The following is a 26,899-nucleotide window of genomic DNA, read 5'->3' on the forward strand; positions in this document are numbered from 1 at the left end:
CTATGGGCTGCTGCATTGAGGGCGATTTGCAATTTTTATCCAACACCTCTGCATTGAGTGGTCTTGCTGTGAAAAAGAAAATACCTTATTTTCAGTTTAAATAGGACCATTCAAGGATACAACAATTATGTGGACTGTTTTTAAAACCGAGATGCAAACTTCCTTATGCACTCTAAAGGGACAGTGAAGATACATTTAGTCACAAATCAGTATTCTGTATCATAAAAGTACTTCCTGTATCTTAATGCTTGCTTGCTTTTAAATGGACAACTACAATCCCACCTCATGACAAAACGGAGGAAAGGTAAAATAACGTGGCCTCCATATTAAACTTGAATATTCGTTTGGAGAGTTATGTTTAGTTGCACACTTGATGTTTATTATTAACAAACTGGCATATAAAAATCAAAAATTCTCCTGATCAGTGCCTAAAATTATGATGGGATTCTTCAAATCTGAATACAGTTGTCCTTCAGTATCCATGGGGGATTGGTTCCAGGACCCCCAAGGATACCCAAATCCATGGATACTCAAGTCCCTTATATAAAATGGCACAGTATTTACACATATTTTAAATCATCTCTAGATTACTTATAATACCCAATACAGTGTAAATACTATGTAAATAGTTGCAAATACAACATAAGTTCTATGTAAATAGTTGCTGGCACATGGCAAATTCAAGTTTTGCTTTTGGAACTCTGGATTTTGGTTGGTTTTTTTTTTTGCCCTGAATATTTTTGATCTGAGATTGGTTGAATCCATGGATGTGGAACTCGCCAACCGTATACAGACATAACCATCCTATCTGGAGGTTCAGTAAGTGTTCGCTTCAATAGTATACTTTTGTATAAATACTCAGTTTTTTAGATACACATGTGTTATCTCTAAAGGCTTGGATTTTAAGTAAAGAACCCTTACCTTTGAGTGCTCGTAACTGATGTGTAATCTCTCAGTTGTACTATTTCCCTCTCTAGTAATCAAGGTGCTTTTTTTTGTTTAGCTTTGAGCCAATATTAGAGGCAAAACCCTCCACCTCCCTCCTATTGGGCACCCTATCCTGTTCCCCTTTTTGCTTAAAGGAACTGATTTCAAGCCCCATTTCCAGAGCAGCGCTAGCTCTCCTTCCCCCACCTCTTATGCTCCCTCATAGCAGAAGAGGTAGGAAAATAAAGTTTATTTGAAGCACTTTCTCCTGCTATTAAATGAACTGAAGACAGGATGAGGCATCAACAGATAATAATTAACAAAATTTTACACAAAACGGGAAAAAAATAGGCTGAAAACATTTAGTAAATACTTAAAGAACTACAACCATATCAAGCTTTCTCTGTTTTTTTCCATACCTTTATATTAAAAACTTGAGATTTATTCTCGACTTCCAAGGTTTGTGCATCACTTTCTTTGCAGTAACTTTCTGCTCCAACCATATCCATAATATTGCTTCCACAATTCTGTGTATTATAGCCACTATCCATCTGACAGGAATGAGAAGGAGAGAGAGAAAAAAAACCACCACAGGTAACATTGCAAAGTGTAATTCACTTGACCACAAAATTTATTTTGAGGAACTTTTATGTTTAAATAAGTAAATTTATTTTAAAATATTTATATAAAATATATATATGTAAGATATGGCTTATGTAATTATATATAAAGACAATATTTTAAAACATTTAAATGAATCACTATATACTATCATTCACAACTGAATGATATAATTTAATATTGTATTAACAATACAATTTAATATTGATCATACTGAATGAATTTTAAAAGTAATAAACATAAAATTGCTTCTTCTTCAAAGTAGTTACTACAATTCCTTCTAATAAAACATATCTTGTAATTTTCTTTATTTTTTTTAAATTCTAAGCTATTTTGTTTTATTTATTTTTTGGCTGCGCCACACAGCATATGGGATCTTAGTTCCCTGACAAGGGATCAAACTCATCCCCTGCAGTGGAAGCGCAGAGTCTTAACCACTGGACCACCAGGGAAGTCCCTGTAATTTTCTTGAAAGTCAGTGTACAAGCCACTAAGAACATACTTCCCTGTTACTTTGTGCTCACACCCAGTAGATGAAAATGAAGATTACAATCAACTTCTTCCAACTCATTTACCAAGGTTGTCTTAAATGGCTTACTTGCATCTCTAAATAAAATTTACCTAAATGGCAAGCAACCTTTAAGAGGATTCAAAACAATACACATTTTTTAAAAGGTGGCTTACATTATACTCTTACCCATCGTTGAAATAAAAATCTTACCTTCATAATAATACCATGTATATACTGGCTCTAGATGTTAGCTCAGCTTTTCATTTTAATTAAAATTACAGCACTCTACAACACACTGTTATAGCCCAAAAGAGCAAAAGAAAAAAAGGGACTAGCAAACTTCAGTTTGGGTACAAATATGACAAATATTTATTTCATGAGGGCCTAAAAAAGCACCAGCCCTGTATGGCACTCCATGTAATATTCTTATTTTCTCCTTGCAGCACCCTATTAACTTCACAAATGAGGCTAAGGCTCAGAAAGCGTAACTTTCACAGTGTCGGAATGAGATGACGAAGAGCTGAGGCCCCACTGCCCCTGTCCACTCGCTGCACGCTCCACACTTACGTGCACAGTGACGAACACCAAACAACACAACCCACAACGCAGTCATCTTGCACTTACGCCCTTTTATGCAAATTATGATCAGCGAAGGAAAGACTACATTTGCCCCCAACACAAACATAAGAATAGCCTAGAAAGTGCATTCTATCATCATCTTAAGAAAAATGTTTCCAGTTTTCGGGAATGGATGCATATTTGTTTACTCCTGGGAGTGATGTTCCATTCGAACAAAACCCTTGTGGTACAGGGAGTACAGTACACAGGGAGTCTGTCCTACTCTCCAGGAAGAGAAGGATCATGGGTGCCCCTAACATAACATGGTGGCTTACCACACTGGCTCCCATCCAGACCACTACTAATGTCAGTGCCTACTATGTGCCAACCAGACAACTCAGGTCATCTCGTTACCCGCCACAGGCGTCAAGGGAGACAACATGGTATTCCAAACTCTGGAAAGCCAATGTGACTGAAACGGAGAAGGAAGGGAAACAAAATGAGGCTGGAGAGTAAGGGGAAGACCAGACCATGCAACGCTTTGCCAGCCACTCTACAGATTTTTAAATTAATACCAAAAGCAAAACAAACAAAAAAGCTTACAAATTTAAGATTAAGATGCGGAAATAAAAACTCAATGGAAGGGTTATTGTATGAAGTTGAGCAAATTTCCCAAAAATTAGAACAAAAGGGAGTTAAAAAAAACTGTGAAAAGATTTTTTTAAATTGGAGAATCAAAAGGAGTTCCAAAGAATGGTGAAAACGATAGAGAAATCTAAGATATTATTCAAGAAAAGATCCAAGAGGGCTTCCCTGGTGGCACAGTGGTTGAGAATCTGCCTGCAAATGCAGGGGACACGGGTTCGAGCCCTGGGCTGAGAGGATCCCACATGCTGCGGAGCAACTAGGCCCGTGAGCCACAACTACTGAGCCTGCACGTCTGGAGCCTGTGCTCCGCAGTAAGAGAGGCCGCGATAGTGAGAGGCCCGCGCACTGCGATGAAGAGTGGCCCCCGCTTGCCACAACTAGAGAAAGCCCTCGCACAGAAACGAAGACCCAGCACAGCAAAAATAAATAAATTAATTAATAAACTCCTACCCCCAACATCTTCTAAAAAAAAAAAAAGAAAAGATCCAAGAAGTGAAGGGCATGAGTTTACAGATCATAAGGGCCCTCTGAGTGCCCAGTACAACTGATGAAAAGGAACCCACACCAAAGAATCACTGAAATTTCAGGATCCTTTACTCCAGAAAGGGATAAAAAGAGACCATATGCAAAAGATTAAGTATTAAAATGGTTTCAGATCTCTCACCAGCAACACTGAAAACAGAATCAACGAAACAAAGTCTGAAGGAAAATTATTTCCAACTCAAATGTGAGAGAATAAAGAACATGTGATCAGACGTGCAGTATCTTGAAAAAGGTACTCTTCCTCAGAAAGCTACTGGAAAATGTGTTCCAGTCAAGTGAGAAGTAAACCAGGAAACAGAAGAACGGGGTACAGAACATGCGAGAGGTTAAGGGAATTCTCAGGATGATGAAGGGATATTCCAGGAATACAGCTGTGTACAATGCTTGGAGGCCAACCCGTCACAGTAAAGCAAGTCAAAAGGCCCTGGGAAAATGTGACTGTCTTCGAATGTTTGGAGCTACCCCTGTGGTAGGAAAGAATGTATAGAAAACATTTTTAAACTACAAAATGTCCTGCAAACAGTACACATTATTATGACATGACCCAAAGGATAAAACTGAAACTGACTGGTAGATACCACAGACAGAACCATAGTTCAGCTCGCTAGGGAAGAGGCCTGTAAATGGTGAGAGAAGTCCTCTAAGGTGGGCTGGGATACCCCTGCAGGTACTCAGGCAGAAAGTGATGGCAATTTATAATGAGACAGGCTTCCAACGGGTAGTCGGACTGGATGATTAATGTGTATTTCCATTTAAGTATTCTATAATGCTTCTATAGATGCCCTGAAAAAAAGAGGCAGTAAGAAAAAAGGAGAGCAAAAAAGTTAACAATACCTTTAAGGCTAAGTTTGACTGGATGTGCTTCTTTACTTAGAAACCAAATTTAGAAGCTGGAATATGTAAAAGCGATTCTAGTGTATTTTTTTGAGCAACAATCCTAGAAGTCAGGATAGACAACATAGGCATAAAATATGAGCAAAAGATTATATGTAATTTGGGATCATTTGAAATCCCTCCATGAGTTTTACACTTTAGCATGTCAAAACTGACAGCACTAGACAAAAGACCTGTATGCAGAAAATTATAAGACACTGATGAAAGAAATTAAAGATGATACAAATAGATGGAGAGATGTACCATGTTCTTGGATTGGAAGAATCAACATTATGAAAATGACTCTACTACCCAAAGCAATCTACAGATTCAATGCAATCCCTATCAAACTACCACTGGCATTTTTCACAGAACTAGAACAAAAAATTTCACAATTTGTATGGAAACACAAAAGACCCCGAATAGCCAAAGCAATCTTGAGAATGAAAAATGGAGCTGGAGGAATCAGGCTCCCTGACTTCAGACTACACTACAAAGCTACAGTAATCAAGACAGTATGGTACTGGCACAAAAACAGAAAGATAGATCAATGGAACAGGATAGAAAGCCCAGAGATAAACCCACTCACATATGGTCACCTTACCTTTGATAAAGGAAGCAGGAATGTACAGTGGAGAAAGGACAGTCTCTTCAATAAGTGGTGCTGGGAAAACTGGACAGGGACATGTAAAAGTATGAGATTAGATCACTCCCTAACACCATACTCAAAAATAAACTCAAAATGGATTAAAGACCTAAATGTAAGGCCAGACACTATCAAACTCTTAGAGGAAAACATAGGCAGAACGCTCTATGACATAAATCACAGCAAGATCCTTTTTGACCCACCTCCTAGAGAAATGGAAATAAAGACAAAAATAAACACATGGGACCTAATGAAACTTAAATGCTCTTGCACAGCAAAGGAAACCATAAACAAGACCAAAAGACAACCCTCAGAATGGGAGAAAATATTTGCAAATGAAGCAACTGACAAAGGATTAATCTCCAAAATTTACAAGCAGCTCATGCAGCTCAATAGCAAAAAAACAAACAACCCAATCCAAAAATGGGCAGAAGACCTAAATAGACATTTCTCCACAGAAGATATACAGACTGCCAACAAACACATGAAAGGATGCTCAACATCTTTACTCATTAGAGAAATGCAAATCAAAACTACAATGAGATATCATCTCACACCAGTCAGAATGGCCATCATCAAAAAATCTAGAAACAATAAATGCTGGAGAGGGTGTGGAGAAAAGGGAACACTCTTGCACTGCTGGTGGGAATGTGAATTGGTACAGCCACTATGGAGAACGGTATGGAGGTTCCTTAAAAAACTACAAATAGAACTACCATATGACCCAGCAATCCCACTACTGGGCATATACCCTGAGAAAACCATAATTCAAAAAGAGTCATGTACCAAAATGTTCATAGCAGCCCTATTTACAATAGCCTGGAGATGGAAACAACCTAAGTGTCCATCATCAGATGAATGGGTAAAGAAGATGTGGCACATATATACAATGGAATATTACTCAGCCATAAAAAGAAACGAAACTGAGCTATTTGTAATGAGGTGGATGGACCTAGAGTCTGTCATACAGAGTGAAGTAAGTCAGAAAGAGAAAGACAAATACTGTATACTGACACATATATATGGAATTTAAGAAAAAAAAATGTCATGAAGAACATAGGGGTAAGACAGGAATAAAGACACAGACCTACTAGAGAATGGACTTGAGGATATGGGGAGGGGGAAGGGTAAGCTGTGACAAAGCGAAAGAGCGGCATGGACATATATACACTACCAAACGTAAGGTAGATAGCTAGTGGGAAGCAGCCGCATAGCACAGGGAGATCAGCTCGGTGCTTTGTGACCGCCTGGAGGGGTGGGATAGGGAGGGTGGGAGGGAGACGCAAAAGGGAGGGGATATGGGAACATATGTATATGTATAACTGATTAAATTTGTTATAAAGCAGAAAAAAAAAAGAAAGCAACCTAATAAAAATAAGCAAAAGAAAAAAAACTGACAGCACTAAAGCATTATAGAGTTGTTGTGAGAATCAGATGAATTAGTATCTATAAAGAGGTTAGAAGAGTGTCTGGTACACTGGAAGACAGTGTAGTAGTAACTATTACTATGGGTCAGTATAAACTTGGATTAAAGAACATGGAACCCAGACTGCCAGGATTTGAATCTTTTGACTCCACCGCTTGCTAGCTATACAGGCAATTGACCGAAACTCTCTGACCTTCGGTTTCCTCATCTGTAAAATGTGGATGACAGTATACCTATTTCACAGGACCGTTGTGAAGATTAAACAAATTAACATGTGTAAAGTACCTGGAATAATGCCTGACATATTGTAAGAGCTACATAAGTGTTAGATATTGTTACTATGAAATGGCAGGTAGAATTGCCTTTCTAGTTTAAAGTTCTTTCAAAACTCTCAACTCAAAGAATATGACAGTTAGTGGAACAAATGTCTTTCTGAAAGTAAGCGCTGCTGTGACGTGTATTTGTCAAATGAATCATGCTTTCCTGTTGCCAGATATTGCAAAATTGGAAATGTATGATTACATGAAAAATGGTGGTTACAAATCACATTTTTTTAAAAGTCCAAAAGAAATATACATAAAAGTGCTCTAAACTGCTTTTCCTAACTTATATAAAGGAAAAACCAAAACTACTGTATTTTTAGAATACAAACACTACACCAGAAACTGAATTCTCTGGGGACTAGCTCCACAGGAAAGAGAGGTGAACCCTGAGAAGTTGCCGGATTCTAGCAGTTTGTAAAAACAGAGCAGCTTGATTTCTTTTCTGCTCTCTTATTTTCCTACTCCAAATAAACATCAGTGAATGTGAATATTAAATATATGCATCATCAGTCCAAATTAAAAGAATTAACCCTCTTGATATCACTCAGTATGGATTAAAAATACATATGTAATGCTATAAGTCTCACATACTACTCATTTTCTCACTATAATCTTACAAAAGAAAGGATGAAGAACACCAAGGGACCAAGAAAGGACTCTAGAATATTCAAATACCTTACCTGAATGTTACTGCTTTCGCAAGGAATGACACTGCTTTCCGCGAGAGGTGACATGCACATGTGAGAGTTTTCAATACTGAAGGCGAGCCCACTCACAAAGTCAGTCATGGGTAAACTCCTGTTATCAACGGGCTCCTTGATCCAAGTGGTCTCATCTGCTATCTCTATGGGATCGACCATATCCACAGTGTTATTCTCCTTCTCACTTTCCACATCCTGCAGCAGTGCCAATTCTTTCTCAGAAGCACCGGACTGGTTCTGGGTAATAGACATGGCGGTCACTACCAAGTGCGCGCCATGTGGACAAGTGTCACCATCGAACTGTGGCAGGTGGACTCCAGCCGTGCCTGTGGCTAGGGAGGAGGCGTCTGTGGAAGGAACATCTGCCTTGTCTTCTTCATCTTCGCTGTGAGCCTCGAGAGTAAAAGGTACCCGAATCAGTGAGGGCCGATACTTAGCACCCCCTGTACACATCTCAAGTCTCATAGGAGACCAATTTTTAATTGGTGAGCAGCCATCTATATTAGGACTTCTGATACACGGATTGGTAATTCCATTAGAATTTGTTCCAGACGAAGCATCAGGAGAATGGAGAGTTAACTTCCTTTGCTCTAAAAGATTGGGAGTGGAAAAAAAAAGATTGGGAAGGAAAAATCACATCATGAAAACATAGACATGGGAAAGCCATTACTAAATGGTCATCATCATGTTTCGTGCCAGAAAAACTGGATTTCTCTAACAGTAGTGTTGTTTCCAGAAGTGAAATTTTGGTGTTAAAAATAATAGCACAAATGAATGTGTATTCATAAATAGGGTGAGGCTCTTCAAAAATAATTCCTCTGATCTGCCTGCCAATGCAGGGGACACGGGTTTGAGCCCTGGTCTGGGAAGATCCCACATGCCGCGGAGCAACTAGGCCCGTGAGCCACAACTACTGAGCCTGCGCATCTGGAGCCTGTGCTACGCAACAAGAGAGGCCGCGATAGTGAGAGGCCCGCGCACCGCGATGAAGAGCGGCCCCCGCTCGCTGCAACTAAAGAAAGCCCTCGCACAGAAACGAAGACCCAACACAGCAAAAATAAATAAATTAATTAATAAACTCCTACCCCCAACATCTAAAAAAAAAGCGTTCTCAGGCAACAAATGGCGGGCGAGGGAGGAGTGCTAAATTTGCTAGCCCCCTCCTTTCCTCTCACCCCACCCCCAGGCAAAAAAAAAAAAAAATAATAATAATAATAATTCCTCTGGCACTTTCCCTTTTTCAGTTAAACAAAATATTTTATTCCCTGAGAATTATTTCCTCACAAGCACATTGCTACTATAACAATGCTGTTCACATCCAAGATAACAGAACAAACCAACTGATAGCTGGAAATTAACAGCTGTACCTGGTAAATGAAATATGTAATAATCTATTTCTTTTTACGTAAAATACTATAAGCAACATTAAAAGGCAAACAAAAAACTGCAAAATAATATTTGCAACAATAAAGAGCTTAACAATGGAAAACAAAATGATCAAAATGCCTTAAAAGTTAATAATTTTTATAGCTTTGTTAGCTTAAGAAAAACAAAAGTTTAAAAAAATGGGCAAAAGCATACAAACAATCCTCCCAATGGTAAATGAACATATGAAGTGTTTGGTCACACAAATAATAAAAAATATGGAAATTAAAGCAATGAGAGACCATTTGTTGAACAGAAACACTGAAGTCTGAACTAATAATCCCCCCCAAAAAATGACCCATAAACATTTGGAAAAAGTTCAACATTGTAATAACCAAAGACAAGAAAATTAAAGCAGCAAGAGACCTTTTTGTAATGTACCAAATTAACAAACATCAAAAAGAATGGTAAGACCAGTGTTGCTAGATGGGGAAAAAGATGACATTTCACACACCACTGATGAAAATTTCAATTGGTACAACTTCTTATGAAGAAAATTTGATAAAATTCAAGAGCCTTCAAAACAGTCATCCCCTTTCACCAAATAATTCCACTTCTGAGAATTTAACCTAAAGAAATAAATATGTACAATACACTGTACATACAAGGAAAAAATAGAAATAATTTAAATGTTTATCAATGATTGAAAACAAAAGATACATCCGTGAAATGGAATATCATATAGTGATTCAAAATCATGGTTTCAAACAATAATAAATGACTTGAATGACCTACGAGAATACTCCTAATAGAATGCTTTGTGAAAAAAGCAGGATATAGAACTATGTGTGTGTGTGTGTGTGTGTTCATATATGTATGGAGATACTTACACACATACACATGTACATATATAAAAGGAAGACTAACAAAAATAGTTTTCAGTTTTCCAATTTTATTTTCTATGAATAGGTTTTGTAAACCGTGAATAATTTTCAAGAAGTGCTATAATTTTTTTCAAGGAAAAACTGACATATTGCAAAGAAAAATATGTAAATTCCCACACACTACCTAAAACCTTTACTCAAACAAATATATCTTTACACAATAGCAATACAAATGTCTGATTACCAAAGTCTGAACCTACACACTGGAAGGCATACCGAAACCAACTTATCTCTACGACAGCCATCTTTCTTTGATTCTACTTGTAAGATGTTTGGTATAAATACTGCTAATCAAATTACCTGTATCTGACATGAGAGCAGAACTTTGCTGAGAATTTCAGTCTTTGAAAGTAAATTGTTCCTTTTGTAAAAAAAAAAAAATAATAATCCAAGTTTCTAAATTTTAAAAGGGTGACTGGTCACTTGGAGCTCTGTAGTTAGAACAAGCTAAAAAGAGACTCTTTAATTACAAATATTGACAATATAAAATTTTAATTGGGGGTTGTATTACAAGACATACCTGAGAGTGGTGCCTTTCCTATTTGAAATGCAATTGGTGAGAAAGTGGGTGAAGAAATAGGTGAAGGACTGGTTATGCTTCCCAAACTGTATTTTTTTGCACTACCCTGAATAGGGCTAGAAGAAAACTGACCCTGTGATAAAAATAAATAAATAAAATTACACGGTTCTCTTCCTTAGCTGTTACACCAAGTGCTATTTACCTTTATTTTTGAAACACATTCATAAACTAGGTTGTATAACTTTGGTTATTCACCAGAAAGCAAGATGCCACCTTTGCTTTGTGGCAAAAGGCAAGACACCAAAAGGCAGGCCCACAGACACAGGAAACAAACTTATGGTTACCAAAGGGGAAGGTGGGGAGGGATAAATTAGGAGTTTGAGATTAAAATATACACACTACTACATATAAAATAGATAATCAACAAGGATCTACTGTATAGCACAGGGAACTCTACTCAGTATTTTGTAATAACCTAAAAGGGATAAGAATCTGAAAAAAACATATATATGGATATATAACTGAATCACTTTGTTGTACACTTGAAACTAATACAACACTGTAAGTCAACTATACTTTAATAAGAAAAAAAAGGTAAAACAACAACAACAAAAAAACACGCTAAAAGGCACGGCATCTTGTAACAAGGATAGTTAAGAAGACTATTCCAAAAATTCTGAAATAGAATATACTAGAGAAGATAAAATATAAATGCACCGTATTTACACAAACCAAGTAGCAGTTTATGAAAAATTTTAGGTTAGTCCACTAACACCAATCTAGCTGTGTTATACTGAAAATCTTCCGTAATTCAGTAAGTACCTTACCCTGAAATTCCTTGAGACTCATTTACCTCTAAATACAAAATTGGAGAGTCTGACCAAAAACATTCCTATATCTAAATGACAAAATATGAACTAGGCTAATCCGCATGAAATATAAAACCCAAAAGACAATCATTCCTCTTGACAGCAATAGGAGCATCTAGGTCCAAGATGCCTATAGCCAACCAACCAGTCACTTGGCCCACTTCTTACCGAACTCGGGGTCTGCACAGGGCTCCTACACTGCACAGGAGATAAATCTATTGAATAAAAAACCTCAAGTGATGCTTGAGCACCACTACGAGGACTTCTGGGAGAAGCTGGAGGTAAGGAGTCAGAGATACTTCCGTTGCCATCTAAAAATAGCTTTCTTCTGAGGGATGAAGAACTGAGGTTTCCAGGAGATTGATCTGCAAATTCATCAGCTCTAAAATAGTCACCTATATTTAATATTAACAGAATAAAAGGCAGAGCTAGTCATTTGGAAGAGCAATTATATTTCAGTTGTCTGATGTTTTAAAAACCAATCTCTATGTTTGAATTGTTTTCCAAAAAGAGGGCAAAGTTTAACTGCACAGGTGCTGCTTGAAATCTGAAACGATTCCTTCTTTTTTTTGTGCCTCATTATTAGTATGGGTAGTGCCAATAAGATGTGTTCATGAATAGTTTATGTCTACAGTTAAGTTCACTATGATAAAAAGGCTAATTCAGGCCATATTAAAGAAAAATGAGTAATTTCAGGACGGCTTCCCCACTTCTTTAGAAAGAAGCATTGCCACAGATTCCCACTTACAAAAAGCCATTAAGACAAAACCTTTTATTTAAGTTATTAAAGGTTTAAACAAATACAGTACTTACCTAATACCTTTTCTAAATTAAAATCCACAGGAAGAGACAGCAATGTCTGGCAAGCAGCTGGAAGCAAGCAGATAAACACAGACATGGTTGAAGCAATGCAAGTGTATCCCATGCAGTTTAGCATGTACTTCCCCATCAACCACCTCCCCATGATGCTCCAGACAAACTGAATTATTTACTTTATGCATCCCATTCCATAACATGCCACCTTCCTGTTTCCCACACTTTCCAGCACTGATGTAAATCTGTTAATGGTAAAAGTTAACTTCTGGTTCTGCTGCTGGCACTTGTATCAAAAAAGAAGCCAGCCTGGGCTTCCCTGGTGGCGCAGTGGTTGAGAATCCGCCTGCCGATGCAGGGGACATGGGTTCGTGCCCTGGTCCGGGAAGATCACACATGCCGTGGAGCGGCTGGGCCCGTGAGCCATGGCCGCTGAGCCTGCGCGTCCGGAGCCTGTGCTCCGCAACGGGAGAGGCCACAACAGTGAGAGGCCTGCGTACCGCAAAAAACAAAAAAAAAGAAGCCGGCCTATATATATTTGGGGATAGATTTCCCAATATTAACAAATTTTCAAAAGAATGCCTTCCAAAACCAAAATTCGATTCACATGATTTGAACCACAAAATAACACACTATTGCCACTTCTCAAACATGGCTGCATATATCTATTCTAACTGTTTCTCAAGGTCAGCTCTCATAAAGCTTATTCATAAAAAGTAAACAACTTCAATTCCAGAGTGAAGTGTTATCACGTGCTGAAATTAACATCAAATGTCGCTTAATATGGAACATACTTCTTTTCCAATTTACATTCATACTCACCATTGCTTGTCTCAGAATGTATGGTCAGCTTTCTTCCAACTGGAGATTCATTATTGACGTTAATACCTGTAAAACATTTTAAGTGAAAAATCTTACATTTTCTGTTCTTCATTTACTTTAGGGTTACGTTTTCCAGAGTAAAAAAATGAAGTGTGGAAACTTTTACATTTAAGAAATAAATGTCTGCATATGTAAGTATATGACTTGGCATGTTTCTGCTAAGTTTTTTTTTTTTTTTATTGATTAATTGATTGATGGTCAACTTTGAGGAAGCATAAGGATAAGACTTAAGGATTACCACAGCAAGGCGGCACCAAGAGATACTTTTTAGGGAAAGCAGCGTTGCTCTCCATGACGTCAACCTTAAAAGGTTGGGGACACATGTTAGTCAACGTCAATGTCCTCAAACAGATCTTCTGTTGCTTGATGGTTTTCCAAAATGGAAATAGATAAATTGTCGGAATTAAAGCGCCAGGCCATCCTGAAAGAAACTGAAATTTGATCAATAAAACCATGTTCAGTTTTTTTTTTCCCCCAAGAGAGGAGTCAAAAATATGGGTGCAAATAATTTTTTTAAAAATCTGAAGCTAATGACTAATATTAAGCTTCTTAACCTGAAAAAGCACCAGGTAGTAAATAAATGGGTGAAAAAATAAAATAAAAAAATAGAATTCTAGATTCAAATGCCTTCTCTGCTGTAGGCAGTGTGACCTTCTAGAAGGCAAATGCAACCAAGGCACTCTGCTGCGAAAACCCTGTAATGTCCTTGGTCTTTAGGCTGGAGTCCAAACACCTTAATGGTGTAAATAAAGCCCTTCCAAAACCTTGTCTCTGTCTCTAGCACAGCTGTTCTCCAACCGAACATTATCTGAATACCGTAAAAAACAAACAGGTTCTCTCTCTCACCTCTAGGTATTTCTAATATTCTTTCCTCTCTGACTTTTCTGCCCCATTCCCCGAGTCCAGCTAACTCAAGTCTCAGCTTAAACTGTGTCTTCCATCTAGACAGGATTATTCTCACACCACTTTTCAACTGTATTGCAAGTGTTTTCTTGGTTGTTTCCTCTAAAAGGGCTTCATAGATGACTTTAAGACCACAATCAAATGAGGAAAAATGGATGGATCTGATTACACCAAAATAAGAATTTCTAGGCAACCAAAGACATCAAAACAAAAGTAGCACATATGTGACAGGAGATGACATGTGAAATGTTTAGAACTAAGATAACTACAAATGTAACTACAAGGTATCTTAGAAATTAAAAGGAAAAAGAAAGAGACAACAATTCCAACAGGAAGGAATTAGAAATAGGCATTTTACAAGAGAGGAAATAAAAAGGCTGTTAATATATGAGAAATGAAAATTAAAACCATCATTTAGAATGTCAAACAACCCATGAGAAAGGCAAAAATGTGAAAGCCATGTACCCGCAGGGATGTGGGGATATGGGAACCCTAGGCACTGCGGGTGGCTGTGCAGACTGTACAGTCGTTCTGGCGAGCAGTCTGGCACCGCACAGTCAAATCAGAAAACACGTAGCCTATAACTCAGAAATCCTCAGCCTATGTATAGCTCCCAGAGAAATTCTCGTTCAAGTCCATAAATAAAAATGCAATGGGTAGGTAGTACAGTCATTGAAGCACCTTGCTGCATAAATACTGGTGACAGTAAAAATTGACAGCATAAGCTAATGTGTACAAACAAAATCATTTTTCCCCCTGACTCACCATTGTCTTTGTTATTCTTTAGGTAAATAACACTGAGCACTTACCATGTGCTAGGTACATGATCTTCGAAGTATTATCTCATTTCATCATTTCATAGGGAAGGAGAGTGAGGCACAGGAAAGCTAAGTCGTTCACACAGCTACTAAGCTATACTGGGCACGACTCAAACCCAGACGGCATTACTCTAGAGTGAGGGTCAGCAAATGATAGCTCACGAGACAAATCGGGCTGGTTGCCTATTTTTGTAAATAAAGTTTTACTGGAACACACCCACACTCGTTCATTATGTATCATCAGGGATACACTTTCATGGTAAAGCAGTAGAGTAGACTGGTTGCAACAGAAACTGTATGGTCTGCAAAGCCTAAAATATTTAATATTTGGCCCTTTACAGATAGAGGTTGCCAATCTCTACTTTGAGGTAGTGTTTTCCAGAACTTTTTCTGTGATGATGGAAATGTTCCATTATCTGTGCAGGACAATACGGTCACCACTACGTGTGGCTACTGAGCACCTGAAATGTGAATGTATGACCAGGAAACTCAAATTTCAATTTTAATTTATTTAAATGTAAATAGCCACACGTGGCTAGTGGCTACCATAGGTCAAGAACTGTAAAGGATCTGACAGGTTAGCGTGTCAACGTTGCATAGATGCTGGCTGAAGAAAGGAGGCTTCGGGTCACAGACAAAGGGACTTCATTATTCTCAGCACAGCAGGCAACATGAGCTTCATGTGCACGTCAGCTCCCTTTGCCCCCTCAGTCCCAAGGAAGGGACATGAAAGAGGCCAGGTGGATACAGCACACACAGAGGGTCTGTGCCCCAGCTGAGGAACCCTAAGCACGGGAAATCCCACTCTGTTTTTTTTTTTTTTTTTTTCTGTGGTGCACGGGCCTCTCACGGTTGTGGTCTCTCCCGTTGCAGAGCACAGGCTCCAGATGTGCAGGCTCAGTGGCCATGGCTCACGGGCCCAGCCGCTCCGCGGCATGTGGGATCTTCCCGGACCGGGGCACGAACCCGCGTCCCCTGCATCAGCAGGCGGACTCTCAACCACTGCACCACCAGGGAAGCCCTCCCATTCTTTATAAGCTGCAAGCAAACCTGCCCCAGAGGGAGACGTTACCATTATTGTACTAGACAGCCAAACAAACCTACCCTCTGCTCCAGAGGGATACTCCATCTCTGTTTTCCAAGGATGTACACAATACAAACAGCCTTGAAAAAACAGTCTGGATCAAAACCTGTCCGTGCCGCTCTTCATGAGATGTATAGAAATGCGAGACCCACAGAGAACTGAACTATCTCCCAACACCATCGTAGATGGCACAGGCCTGCACACCCCCTCCCACCCCTGCCAATTAACCACTGCCCTCTGTCATCATGGGCTTGATGAGCATACCAAAGAGGCTGTATGTAGTATTTTTAGCATCTTCCTGATCTGCCTCACTTTAACTAAAACAGGATACTTCGAATATAAAATGATGTTATAAAAAAGATCACATAACAAGGCTGATTCACCTGTTCAAAAATCCAACATTAAAAAATTGGGGGGAAGAAACCTACCATCTATGAATAAGTCACCCTGGATACAGAATTTTAGAGCTGGGAGGGATGTTATCACACAACCATCTAGTTTAACCCCTTGATTTTACAAGTGAAAAACTGAGGCCTAAAGAGATTGAAAAAGTGGATCAAGGTCACCCCTTCTGGTTTATAATACAGAAGGTCTACAACCCAGGTCTCCATCCACTAGTGCATGCCACCTTTAGTTTGCAACGATTCAGAATCTGAACTGAGAAATGCTTCCTTTTAAATCCAGGTTCTGCCACCTTATCATATCTGTAACCTGGGACAAGTGCTCTAACCTTTCTAAAACTAGATTTTCTCACTTATAAAATGAGACCAATAACAGCACCTACTTCATACGAGCTGTTGTAAGGAATACTGAAAGCACTTAACACTGTCTGGACACATGAAAAGTGCTCAATCCATTTTTTCTATATTGTGTTTTTTTTGTTTTGTTTTGTTTTTGCGGTACACGGGCCTCTCACTGTTGTGGCCTCTCCCGTTGCGGAGCACAGGCTCTGGACGCACAGGCTCAGCGGCCATGGCTGCGCCACCAGGGAAGCCCTCTATATTGTGTTTTTGATAAAGAATGGAACAAATATTCCCTGTTATACTGAGAGCATAATTAATGTATGCTATACAGAAGAGCGGGCAATTCCACTGAAATGAGGGATGCATATAAACAAGTAATACTTGAACATTGCTCACAACTCAAAGGGCAGTGAGAGCAAATATAAGATAACCATTTCCTACAGGTAGAAAAATATTTGAAAGATTACTGGCTTGCTCTTCAACTTCCTTTTTAATTTTGCAGATAATCAGCTGTATTACACTGTCCCAGAGGTCCTATACATGCCCATCCTTCCTCTACTATTATAAGAAACCAGGAAATTAGCAAAAAGCAAAGCAATTTAAGGATTTCATTAAAAAAATTAACCTTCAAAATCACTGCAAAAATTAACAGTTCAGCTCTATATTCAATACCAACTATTTCTGCATCTACAGATCCTTTATAACCATCATTATAACTGATATTCACAATGATTATGAAGAAAAAGTTAAATTCAAAATAGAATGGCCAAGAAAAAAAAGAATTTAGTAAATTTTAGTCAAGTTTTGAATCCTAGCCCTTAAATAGTTAAATCCTCCGGTATCCAGAAATTTAATTTAGAGCAAGCTTCCTACCAAAGCAGATAAACTGACACTCACTATATGTTGTTTTACATCCATTGTTTTTTATTTTCATGATTTTTTTTTTTTTTTTTTGCGGTACGCGGGCCTCTCACTGTTGTGGCCTTTCCCGTTGCGGAGTACAGGCTCCGGACGCTCAGGCTCCGGACGCGCAGGCTCAGTGGCCATGGCTCACGGGCCTAGCCGCTCCGTGGCATGTGGGATCTTCCCGGACCGGGGCACAAACCCGCGTCCCCTGCATCGGCAGGCGGACTCCCAACCACTGCGCCACCAGGGAAGCCCTATTTTCATGATTTTTATTCAAACAATGTTTAACACACTCACATTTACTGGAATCACACTCTGAAAGCTGCTTCCCTTCATGATCAGTCCAAGGAGAGGGTACGATGACATCCTTTGTGAAAAACTAGGAAAATTAAAGTCATAAAATTAGGCATAGGAAGCATGAAAAGGCAGCTGTGTTAAATAACCATCAAACACGTTACATACTGACTTTATAGTTATATTTTAAAATTTCATACTTAAAAGCACAAATGAGCAAAGGTAAAATGGAAGAAGTTTAAAGTGTATATATAAAGAAAAATGTTAATACTTCAAATGAACCACTTAAATTTGCAAATTAAGCTAAGGTTATTAATCATAAAGAAAATATTTTTCATTTCTCCCCCAATTTTTTTGGAGATGAGGGGGAGGCTGACAAAAGGGAGGATGAAGAGGGAAGGAATAAATGGAGATAAATGTATACGTGTTAGCCGGTATCAATAGTGTGCTGGAGCTGGCTTGTCCTGACTCTCAAGATCTGATTATTAAAATTTCAGGAATTCTGTGTGTCAGTTATCAAACAAAGCCAATATTAAAATTATGTAAACTTAAATAAACTATATTAAAAATAAAGGTAATAAAAACTCAAAATCATCATCTGCTAATTATTTTACTACATTTACCAACATCTATGCTCTTGATGTTAATTATGTCTTTTGTACCTGTGTGGTAGAATGCCTACATATAATGGTGTACTGCTACATTTCTTTCCCCATTCAGCGATGTCACATCACTAACTTGAAATTGGCCATGGCTGGAGTATTTACACTATGGACAGCAGCAATCACTAAAACTCATACTCCTCCCACAGTCAGAGGGCCTGTTGTTAATTTACCAGCACACCACTGTCCAGTACACTCAAATGGAGATACAGCATTTGGATAAATGTGTTTCCTCTTTCATTCTGGATATAAAATTAATCAAGCCTAATACAGTAAGTAATACACTATTTTCTCCTCCCCTCTCTATGTTTTGGAGGTAACTCAGAACATTTTCTTCATATTTTGCTATACCTATGACAAGGAACTAACTTCTTTGACTAAACTACGTATGAAAACATGAAGAAAAGATGTTGAAAAAAGGAGGGGGGAGGGGGAACAGAGATGATACAGACAATTCCCAGAAAAAAAGGAATATAAAAGACCCACAAACTCATGAAGCAAAGTATAAGCTCACTGAGAATGAAAGAGATACAAATCCAAATAACAAGATGAAATTTTTAAAGTAATAAGAGTAGCACAAATTAAGAAGTTTGATAATAGCCAATATTGCAGATATGAGAAAACAGGCAGTATCATAACGTTGCCAGGAGAATAAATTGGTACAACCTTTTGGGAAGACAATATGGCAAAATCTACCAAAAGCTGAAAACACAAACCCTCTGACTTAGCAAGTTCACAAAGATATATGTACAAGTGTGTTCACTGCAGCATTATTTGTGATAGAAAAAACACTGAACACAACCTACACATCTGTCAGTAGGGGCTGGATTAGGTTATGATATATTCATACAATGGCATACTATGTATGCTATTTACTAATAACTGGTACGTGCTGATAATCAAAAAAAAATTCTAAGAAATTATTAAGCAAAAAAGTAAGAGGCAAAACAGTATAAAAATGATGATCCTACTTATGTGCAAATATTTAAAGGGCATGTGCTATCACGAATCTGAAAGTATACTCAAGAAATTTTACAGTAATTACTTTTAAGGAGTGAGACAGGGAACAAAAGGCTCTTCATTTTCATTTTGTATTTTTTCTTTGCAGTTTGTTTTTGTTTTTATTATGTGCATGTATCTATTGTATTTCACATGTATACGTATGAATTTAATTTGTTGCTGATACATTAACTTCTGCTACATTGGCCCTAATCTTCACTCCAAATTCATTTTCTTAACTTTTCTCCTGAATTTCCCTTTAAAATTAAGTCGAGAATTCGAAAGAGAAAGCATACTTCCCAAAATGTTGGGAAATGGGAAAGAGTCTGAGAATATTCAACTGGGGAGGAATCAAGTGACTGGATTAGAATTAAAATTTTGAAGTTATTAGATAGATTAAGAAGTAGATAACGTTTCTCAGGAGTAAAGCATATGAAACGATTTCCTAAGAAATAGGCTACATCTGAAATATGGGGGCCAGCACATCACTGGATCTCTGAACATGCCATAGCTGAAGTCTTTTGGGGCGCAGAAGATCCAAGTGCAGCTAAGGAATAGAGGTGGGCAGAGGGGGCTAGTGAGGGAAAAAGGAAAAACAAAAAATGCTGCCATGACATGAAGACTTTTGAGCAAATATCTAGATAGACAACCTTTACACTCTAAGAGTTCAGCAAACAAAGAAAGCAAAAAGTGAAAAACTAAGTTCATTAGTTTCATTAAAAAGAAAAAAACCTACCTTTGGGATATACTTTTTCTATTTAGCAGTATATTTCATGAAATATATTCTATGTCTTAAAAATTCGAAGAACAAGAACAAAAGATAAAACCGTTACTGAGGCCAATCTAGACTTTCAAGGCTTGAAAATATTCAACTTGCTCTATGTAAACTCCAACTTGAAACAATGGTTTGTGCTCATCCAAGGCACAGGGAAGACCAACTGTGCTAGGCCGTGAGAATGAAAAGATGAACAAGCACAATGCTGGCCAAATAAGAATTCAGTCTGGGGGAGAAAAGCACTCAACCGGTCATTACAATGAGAGGCGCTGGAACAGCTCAAAAACACTGGTCTTAGGGGAGCTCTGAGAGGGACTGGGGACGGGTAGGCTGGTGTGGGAGCTGGGACAGGAAAGGATCTGAAGGAAGTCTTCCTCTCTTAGAGGTGCTGTGCACGCAGAATCGATGCTTAACTAGCTTCATGATCAGTAACAGTTTTAAGTTACCTCTTCAATGGCTTTTTGTCTTTTGTCTTCCACATCTTTATCTATTCTATACAGAGATAAAGAAGAAAAATAACCATGCCATTACTTCAGCAGATTGAACATTTAAAATAATAACCTTTCAAAGAAATCGTTTCTTTCCCCATTGGAAACTGGCAAATGTTAAGCTCGTTTTAAAAGAAAAATTGGGACCTTATCCATTTCGTAAATGACAGTATTTAGATATTCATTCAGCCTTGTGCTGTTAGGCCTACCTCCCCCCTTTCCATTCACAGTTGGAATGGAATAATACTTTCTTTTAAAAGGCTGACATTGATACAATTTTTAAATTACTATTAACAATGTAAAGAAAGTTATTTGAATAAACTTTGCCCTTTAATCACCACAAATTAAGAAGTATGTCACTCCAAAGAAATCTAAAAATTGTCCAAATTCTTTTTCTTCAATTATAGCAAGTTTATCATAGTCGTAACTTTAGAATCAACTCTTACTCTGAAATAAAAGGAAAAAAAACTCATCCTTACAGTTCTAAATAAACAGGCAAAATTATTAATTCTGAAATGAAATATCAACAATATAAAATTTGAAATATAAAATATAAAACTTTGTCCAAACAAATTCTTTTTTTCCCACTTTGATACATTATGCAATTATAGCACCCCAAATTTATCAGCTGTAAGATTTAATATAAATTGTCGGGTCTCAAGCACAAGGCATATACTTGCCAAGGACTCAGCAGTTAGCCTTGTAGGACCACTTCTTTTTTTTTTTTTTTTTTTTTTTTTGGCCAAGCCGCCGTGCAGTTTGTGGGATCTTAGTTCCCTGACTTGGGATTGAACGTGGGCCCTCAGCAGTGAAAGCAGAGTACTAACCACTGGACCACCAGGGAACTCCCAGGGCCCACTTCTTTAATCTGTTCCCAGAAAGAATACTTGCTTACCATCAATAAGTTGGTAAGATACTTTTTTCTCTCCAAATTTTTTCATGTATAACTTGCAGCTTAACAAAGCTTATAATAATGTACGTGTATTAGAAATTAAAATCAAGTGGATCTCTCAAATAAGGGAATTGTGAGAAAATAGACTACAATGATAATCCACGTATCTCAGCTTAAACAGCCATTTTGAGATTACTAACTCAGTTCTCTTCATCTTATTGTGGACATAAACAGGTCAAAATGACAGGGCGTAACAATAACAGCGTACAGTATTAGTAAGCTCTGATCTAGCAATACCTCATTCAGAAACCTTCTGCTGCTTCATCAGAGGACTTTAACAAACTGAAATATTCAAGTGATGGCTAGAAGCAGTGAAAATCAGTTTGGCCAAATACTGGAGAGCCTGATCATGGAAGGTTCTAAGGAGTCACATAGGGCAGGGTATCCTGACCAGCATGATGCATGCAGGGTCCAGTATTACAGGTGTGCCCTGAATGGACCCTTGGTGGCCAAGGCAGGGAGGAGCTTTCAGGACTGTTCACCTCCTGTATGGACAGACTCATTTGTTTACACCAGGATGATTTGCAGTTCTCATTTTTATGTGTAGCATGGCATGAAAAAGGCGGAAAGCACTGAAATAGGGAACTTGGGTTAGAGAGGAAGAGACACTGGAAGCCTTTGCTTATTTCTAAGAAGGAATCAACATGTTTTAAGAGTATACTCACTATCCTCGGTAGAAGCCATAACCATTCATTGAATTACATGAGGAAGTTAAATTAAATCAGGGTCTTTCCCTCGCTTCTACATTACATGTCTATCTACTGAAATACACCAAGATTCTTTTCACAAACCTGCTCAAACAATACAGGATTTACTAGTAAGTAAAGAAATGCTGTGTCACAACTTTGTTGACTGCAGGGCGGGAAGAACCTCCTGTACTGCTTCAGTGCCTCACAGCGTTCAACGCATCTCTCTTGACTGTCCATGGATCAATATACTGAAGAGAGGAGGCGAAGTACAGCACACAGTTTGCGTGAAACAAAAAATTCGTCTCATTCGTGACACATTTGCTTTCAGATATTCTTTTCACCTTCTCTCTCAAAGGTATTATCTAGTGTTAAGTGAAAATCTTTCATGCTCCATCCCCATTCTAGTCCCTTGCTACAGCATTTTGGATGTGCATTAATGAATTATGAGGGGATGGTCATCAAGCTACCAAGCCAAAAGAGGAAGGGGGTAGAAAAGCCAGATGAATATTTGCAAGAGCATCTCAATACGTGTACATCTTTGTGTGATTAAATTCTAGTTAAAGGGAAAAGAATTATTCATTATCTTAGACCAATAACACATGTACCTTAGTACCAAAAATTAAAAGCTGTTCATATCAGGATTTGATTGTTTCAAATATAAAAAAAAGTCAAACTATAAAACTGACATCAACAAAAGAGTCCCTCAAACTATGACTGACTACTGCTATCTGCAATTTGTAATTACAGATGACTGCAGTTGGTAATCAAAAAGTATGCGTGTTCCCCCAAAGAAGTGTACGGTCTCACTACATTAGGCATCATTAAGTAACTGGAGTCTAAGACACACTAGTACTTGGAAATCCATACAACACATTAACAAAAGCATTAGTTAGGGCTGCTGTGACTACTAGGCTGATAATGTAAATCAGATCCCCAAGTGTCAAAGCTGGATGATGTCTAGAAAAGTTCTCTCTGTTGATAATGGATACTCTTCCATTCAATGTGTCTTAACTCGGTAAAGGGACTTTCAGCTTCCCTAAATGTAGGTGGTAATAAAACAGCATTTTACTCTATCCCCTACCACCAAAAAGGAAAACAGAACAAAAATTCAATGGCAAAAGTCACAATCATGTACAAAGATACAGATTTCAAAATGCCCTGCCTTCTACCAAGTGCTGGGGAAGCAAAGGTGTCCCATAAGTAGCAGAGGGAGAAAATTGTCTCTAAAAGAAAAGGACTCCTACCCAGATCTGGAACTGTTAGCAAGGGGGTCTTGCTGGATGTAGTTCTTTGAGCTCACTCTTTATTTAGATAAGATAAATCTGTATCATAATTTTTCCTCCCTGATTTCTTTACAAATAAAAATATTCAACCTTGGAATTTCCTATCTCTCTTCAGTTGAAAGTACGTTATTACCCTTAGGTGCCAAAAAGGAAAACTTACCGAGAACGACTTAAGTATAAAGCTTGACGATGAATGTCTTCTGGGTCTATTTCTACAGGATTTATTACGGCTAGTTGATCAATAGACCATCTAAATTCCCCTGGAGTCTTAACAAAAGAAAGCGATCTTATGAGTAAAAGTATACTAAAATAGTTCATCAAAACGCTAACTTCAAATGTCAGCTTCAAAACTTAATGTGGTTATAATACAAAAATATCTTACAGCTCATATTTTAAAATTTGACTTTACTACTAAATTAAATGGCAAATGGTAACCAAATCACATTAAATCAACTGACTTGACTGTATCTCTTTAAAATATCCAATTCTTCCCTCTGGGTGATTGTTTAAATTACATAATAATAGAAAAATCACAGAGTATTAAAGGTATAGAAACTGCACAATTAACACTCATCAGTGATGCAACATGACCAAGTAAAACTAAAAATCTCTTAGAGTTATCAAGTCTTTATTTTCACCAAGAATGAACTGAAATTAAACAGAAATTAAACAAAGTCCTAACTACAGAAGTGCCTGCAAAAGCTCATAAAATAGGTGATCCTCAAAATAATTATGAGTGGTAACCAGTGCTGCTTTTCTATATTCAATTACCCAATAAACCAAAAAACTTATCCAAATCCTAATCTGTAAATTCAGAATATATTTTTGAAATATCAGGCCTAAAAACCCTAGATGTCATGCATTCTTGCTTTGAGGATTAAGTTGCAGTCATTCTGTTAGTTTTATTAAGACTAAAATTTAATACTATTCAATTTAAAATCATGAAGTCAGATAATGACTCAATATAAAGTGTATCATTGTAAAACTTTCCTCTAGTGCATAACTAGCTTCATGCTGATATGAATGTGTAGCTAGCATCAACAGCCACCCAGTTTACAGTTTCCTAGATAATTTACTAAGTTAAAAGATCAGACTTCAAAAGAACTTCTCCACTGTAGCCAATAACAGTAAAAATAAGCTAAAGAGATGAAGCCTTCTCTAATCTCCTAAAGAGCAACGTTCCCTTCCATATCATCCTTGTGTTATAGCACATAACATATTCTCTTGAAGTTGCCAATTTAGTTGTGTCTATCCCGTTAGAGGTTGACTTCTTTTTAAACAATCTGCAAGCTAAGAATGAATGGGTGACAAAAATCCAAAAGAATATTAGTAATTTACGACATGTGAAAATTAAATGAAATTCAAATTTCACTGTCCATAAATAAAGCTTTATTGGAACACAGTCACATTTATTGTTTACATACTACCAACGGCCGCTTCTACAATACAAGTTAGAGGTGACTAGTTGTAACAGCAACCAGATGAGTTGCAAAGCCTGAAATATTTACTATCTGGCCCCTGACAGAAAAAGTTTGCTGACCCCTGGATGAGAGTATAAGCTCTTTGAGAATTTGTGTTTTATGACCCTGATTTGTTCAAGGTGTAACCTCTATAGCTAAGAACTGTACCTGACAAATAGCACTCAAATAATGTTTGTTGAAGACGGGAGAATAATTAGATGACATAGTTTCTTCTTTATTATGGATTAGTACACATATCATCAACCATAGTAACTAGTAGCACCCACAGCTGTAGGAAGCTAACATGCTATCTATTGAATAAAATAAAAAGAAATGCTAACTAAAAAAAAAAACAAAACAAAACAATCTGGCTAAGTTATTTTTAGCCCAACCACTACATTATAATGAACATTACAATTAAAAAGAACATTCCAGATATGTATGTTCCATGATAAATTTCCCACTTATCTTGTAAAGAAAGATAATTACATTTAAAGTTGTTCGGAAACACTAGTCAAGAATAACTTACTGGTAATTTTGTCGATTTAAAAACAGAAGGACTGGAGACAGTTTGTTCGTGGAGATTAGAATAATCACCAGGACTTTCAAAAGGATTTAAAACAGGAATTCTTCCTGGAGTTTCAGGTGTTATTTGCATTTTTGATTCTTTGACATCTCCCATAGCACAGAGAGAAAACTAAAAAGAAATCAGAAGTATGTATAATAAAAGTACAAAGTTCCACAGACATTCATTTTGACAACTAAAATGTATTCAACAAACATACAGTTCACAAAAAGAATTAACTCAAAACCTAAGGCTCCTGGGCTTTTTTTTTTTTTATAAGTTTACACAAATGTGATCCTCTAAATAACCTTGAAAGCTAGAGAGATAAAGTATTAGTGATATAATTTTGCAGGAGAATTAACAAGTTCAGAGAAGTTAAGTGGCTTGTAAGTAGCAGTCAACCAAAGGTGAATGAGTTCAGGTCCGCCTTCGAGACAACTAAATGTTCCAATAGGCACAAAACCTTTTTCCACTAAAGAATTTATACCTACAGTTTTTTATTCATTATCTCAAGTCTCTATACACTTTGAACATAATTCGGATAGCCCAGCAATTCCCTAGCAAACTGCAGTTACTAAACAATTATGAATAGCGAGCAAACAAGAGACCAGGAAGTCTCTGGTCTCTCTGTGCACGGGTGCCTTTCTTGCACATTAGCCCCCGTCCGAAAAGAATGACTAATTAGGGCTAGGAAATTAACCGCTTTGGATTGCCTCTTCTCAAACACCCTTAGCGAAAGGCTAAGACCCCCAGGATAGAAGGCGAGGCTGCATTATTTCCCGTCAAGGGGAGCTACAACTAGAGAAAAAGAACCCACTCCTTGGAAGGCTGACGTTGCAGCTGGCCTCCTCAGGTGAAGAACAGAAGAGGACACTCACGCCGGTGTCATCCCCAACCCTACTCGATCACTCTTTCTTGGCGCCCCCTCTTCCGCACCTACTCCCGGGCAGCTTCCACTCATCCCGAGGCGAGCGTGCAGGCCGGTCCGGAGCCGGGCTACGTGAGCTCTCCAATTCGAGACAGGAGGAAAGGCCAGGAACTACAAAGAACATACCTAGTGGTGTGTACAAATAGGAAGCCCCCCAAAGCGACTCCAGGGCGCTTCCGA

The 26,899-nt window shown here is 37.9% G+C and overlaps 1 protein-coding gene across 2 annotated transcripts; it reads right to left on the reverse strand.

Annotated features, from left to right (window-relative positions):
• On the reverse strand, positions 1-25,923 carry BORA (BORA aurora kinase A activator; the record flags this gene model as incomplete). Of its 2 annotated transcripts, XM_079721849.1 has the most annotated exons (11): positions 1-66; positions 1,347-1,478; positions 7,757-8,367; positions 10,607-10,739; positions 11,644-11,870; positions 12,289-12,345; positions 13,111-13,176; positions 17,922-18,003; positions 20,801-20,846; positions 23,927-24,033; positions 25,756-25,923. In XM_079721849.1, the coding sequence occupies 11 exons, from the start codon at positions 25,906-25,908 to the stop codon at positions 1-3; spliced, it is 1,680 nt and encodes a 559-aa protein (XP_079577975.1). The 2 variants fall into 2 exon arrangements, with proteins under 2 accessions (XP_079577975.1, XP_079577976.1); XM_079721850.1 differs by lacking the exons at positions 20,801-20,846; positions 23,927-24,033 and having other exon boundaries at positions 25,756-25,908.
• Positions 25,924-26,899: the final 976 nt, after the last annotated feature.

This window comes from Hyperoodon ampullatus, assembly GCF_949752795.1.
Source record: "Hyperoodon ampullatus genome assembly, chromosome: 16".
Lineage (NCBI taxonomy): Eukaryota > Metazoa > Chordata > Mammalia > Artiodactyla > Ziphiidae > Hyperoodon > Hyperoodon ampullatus.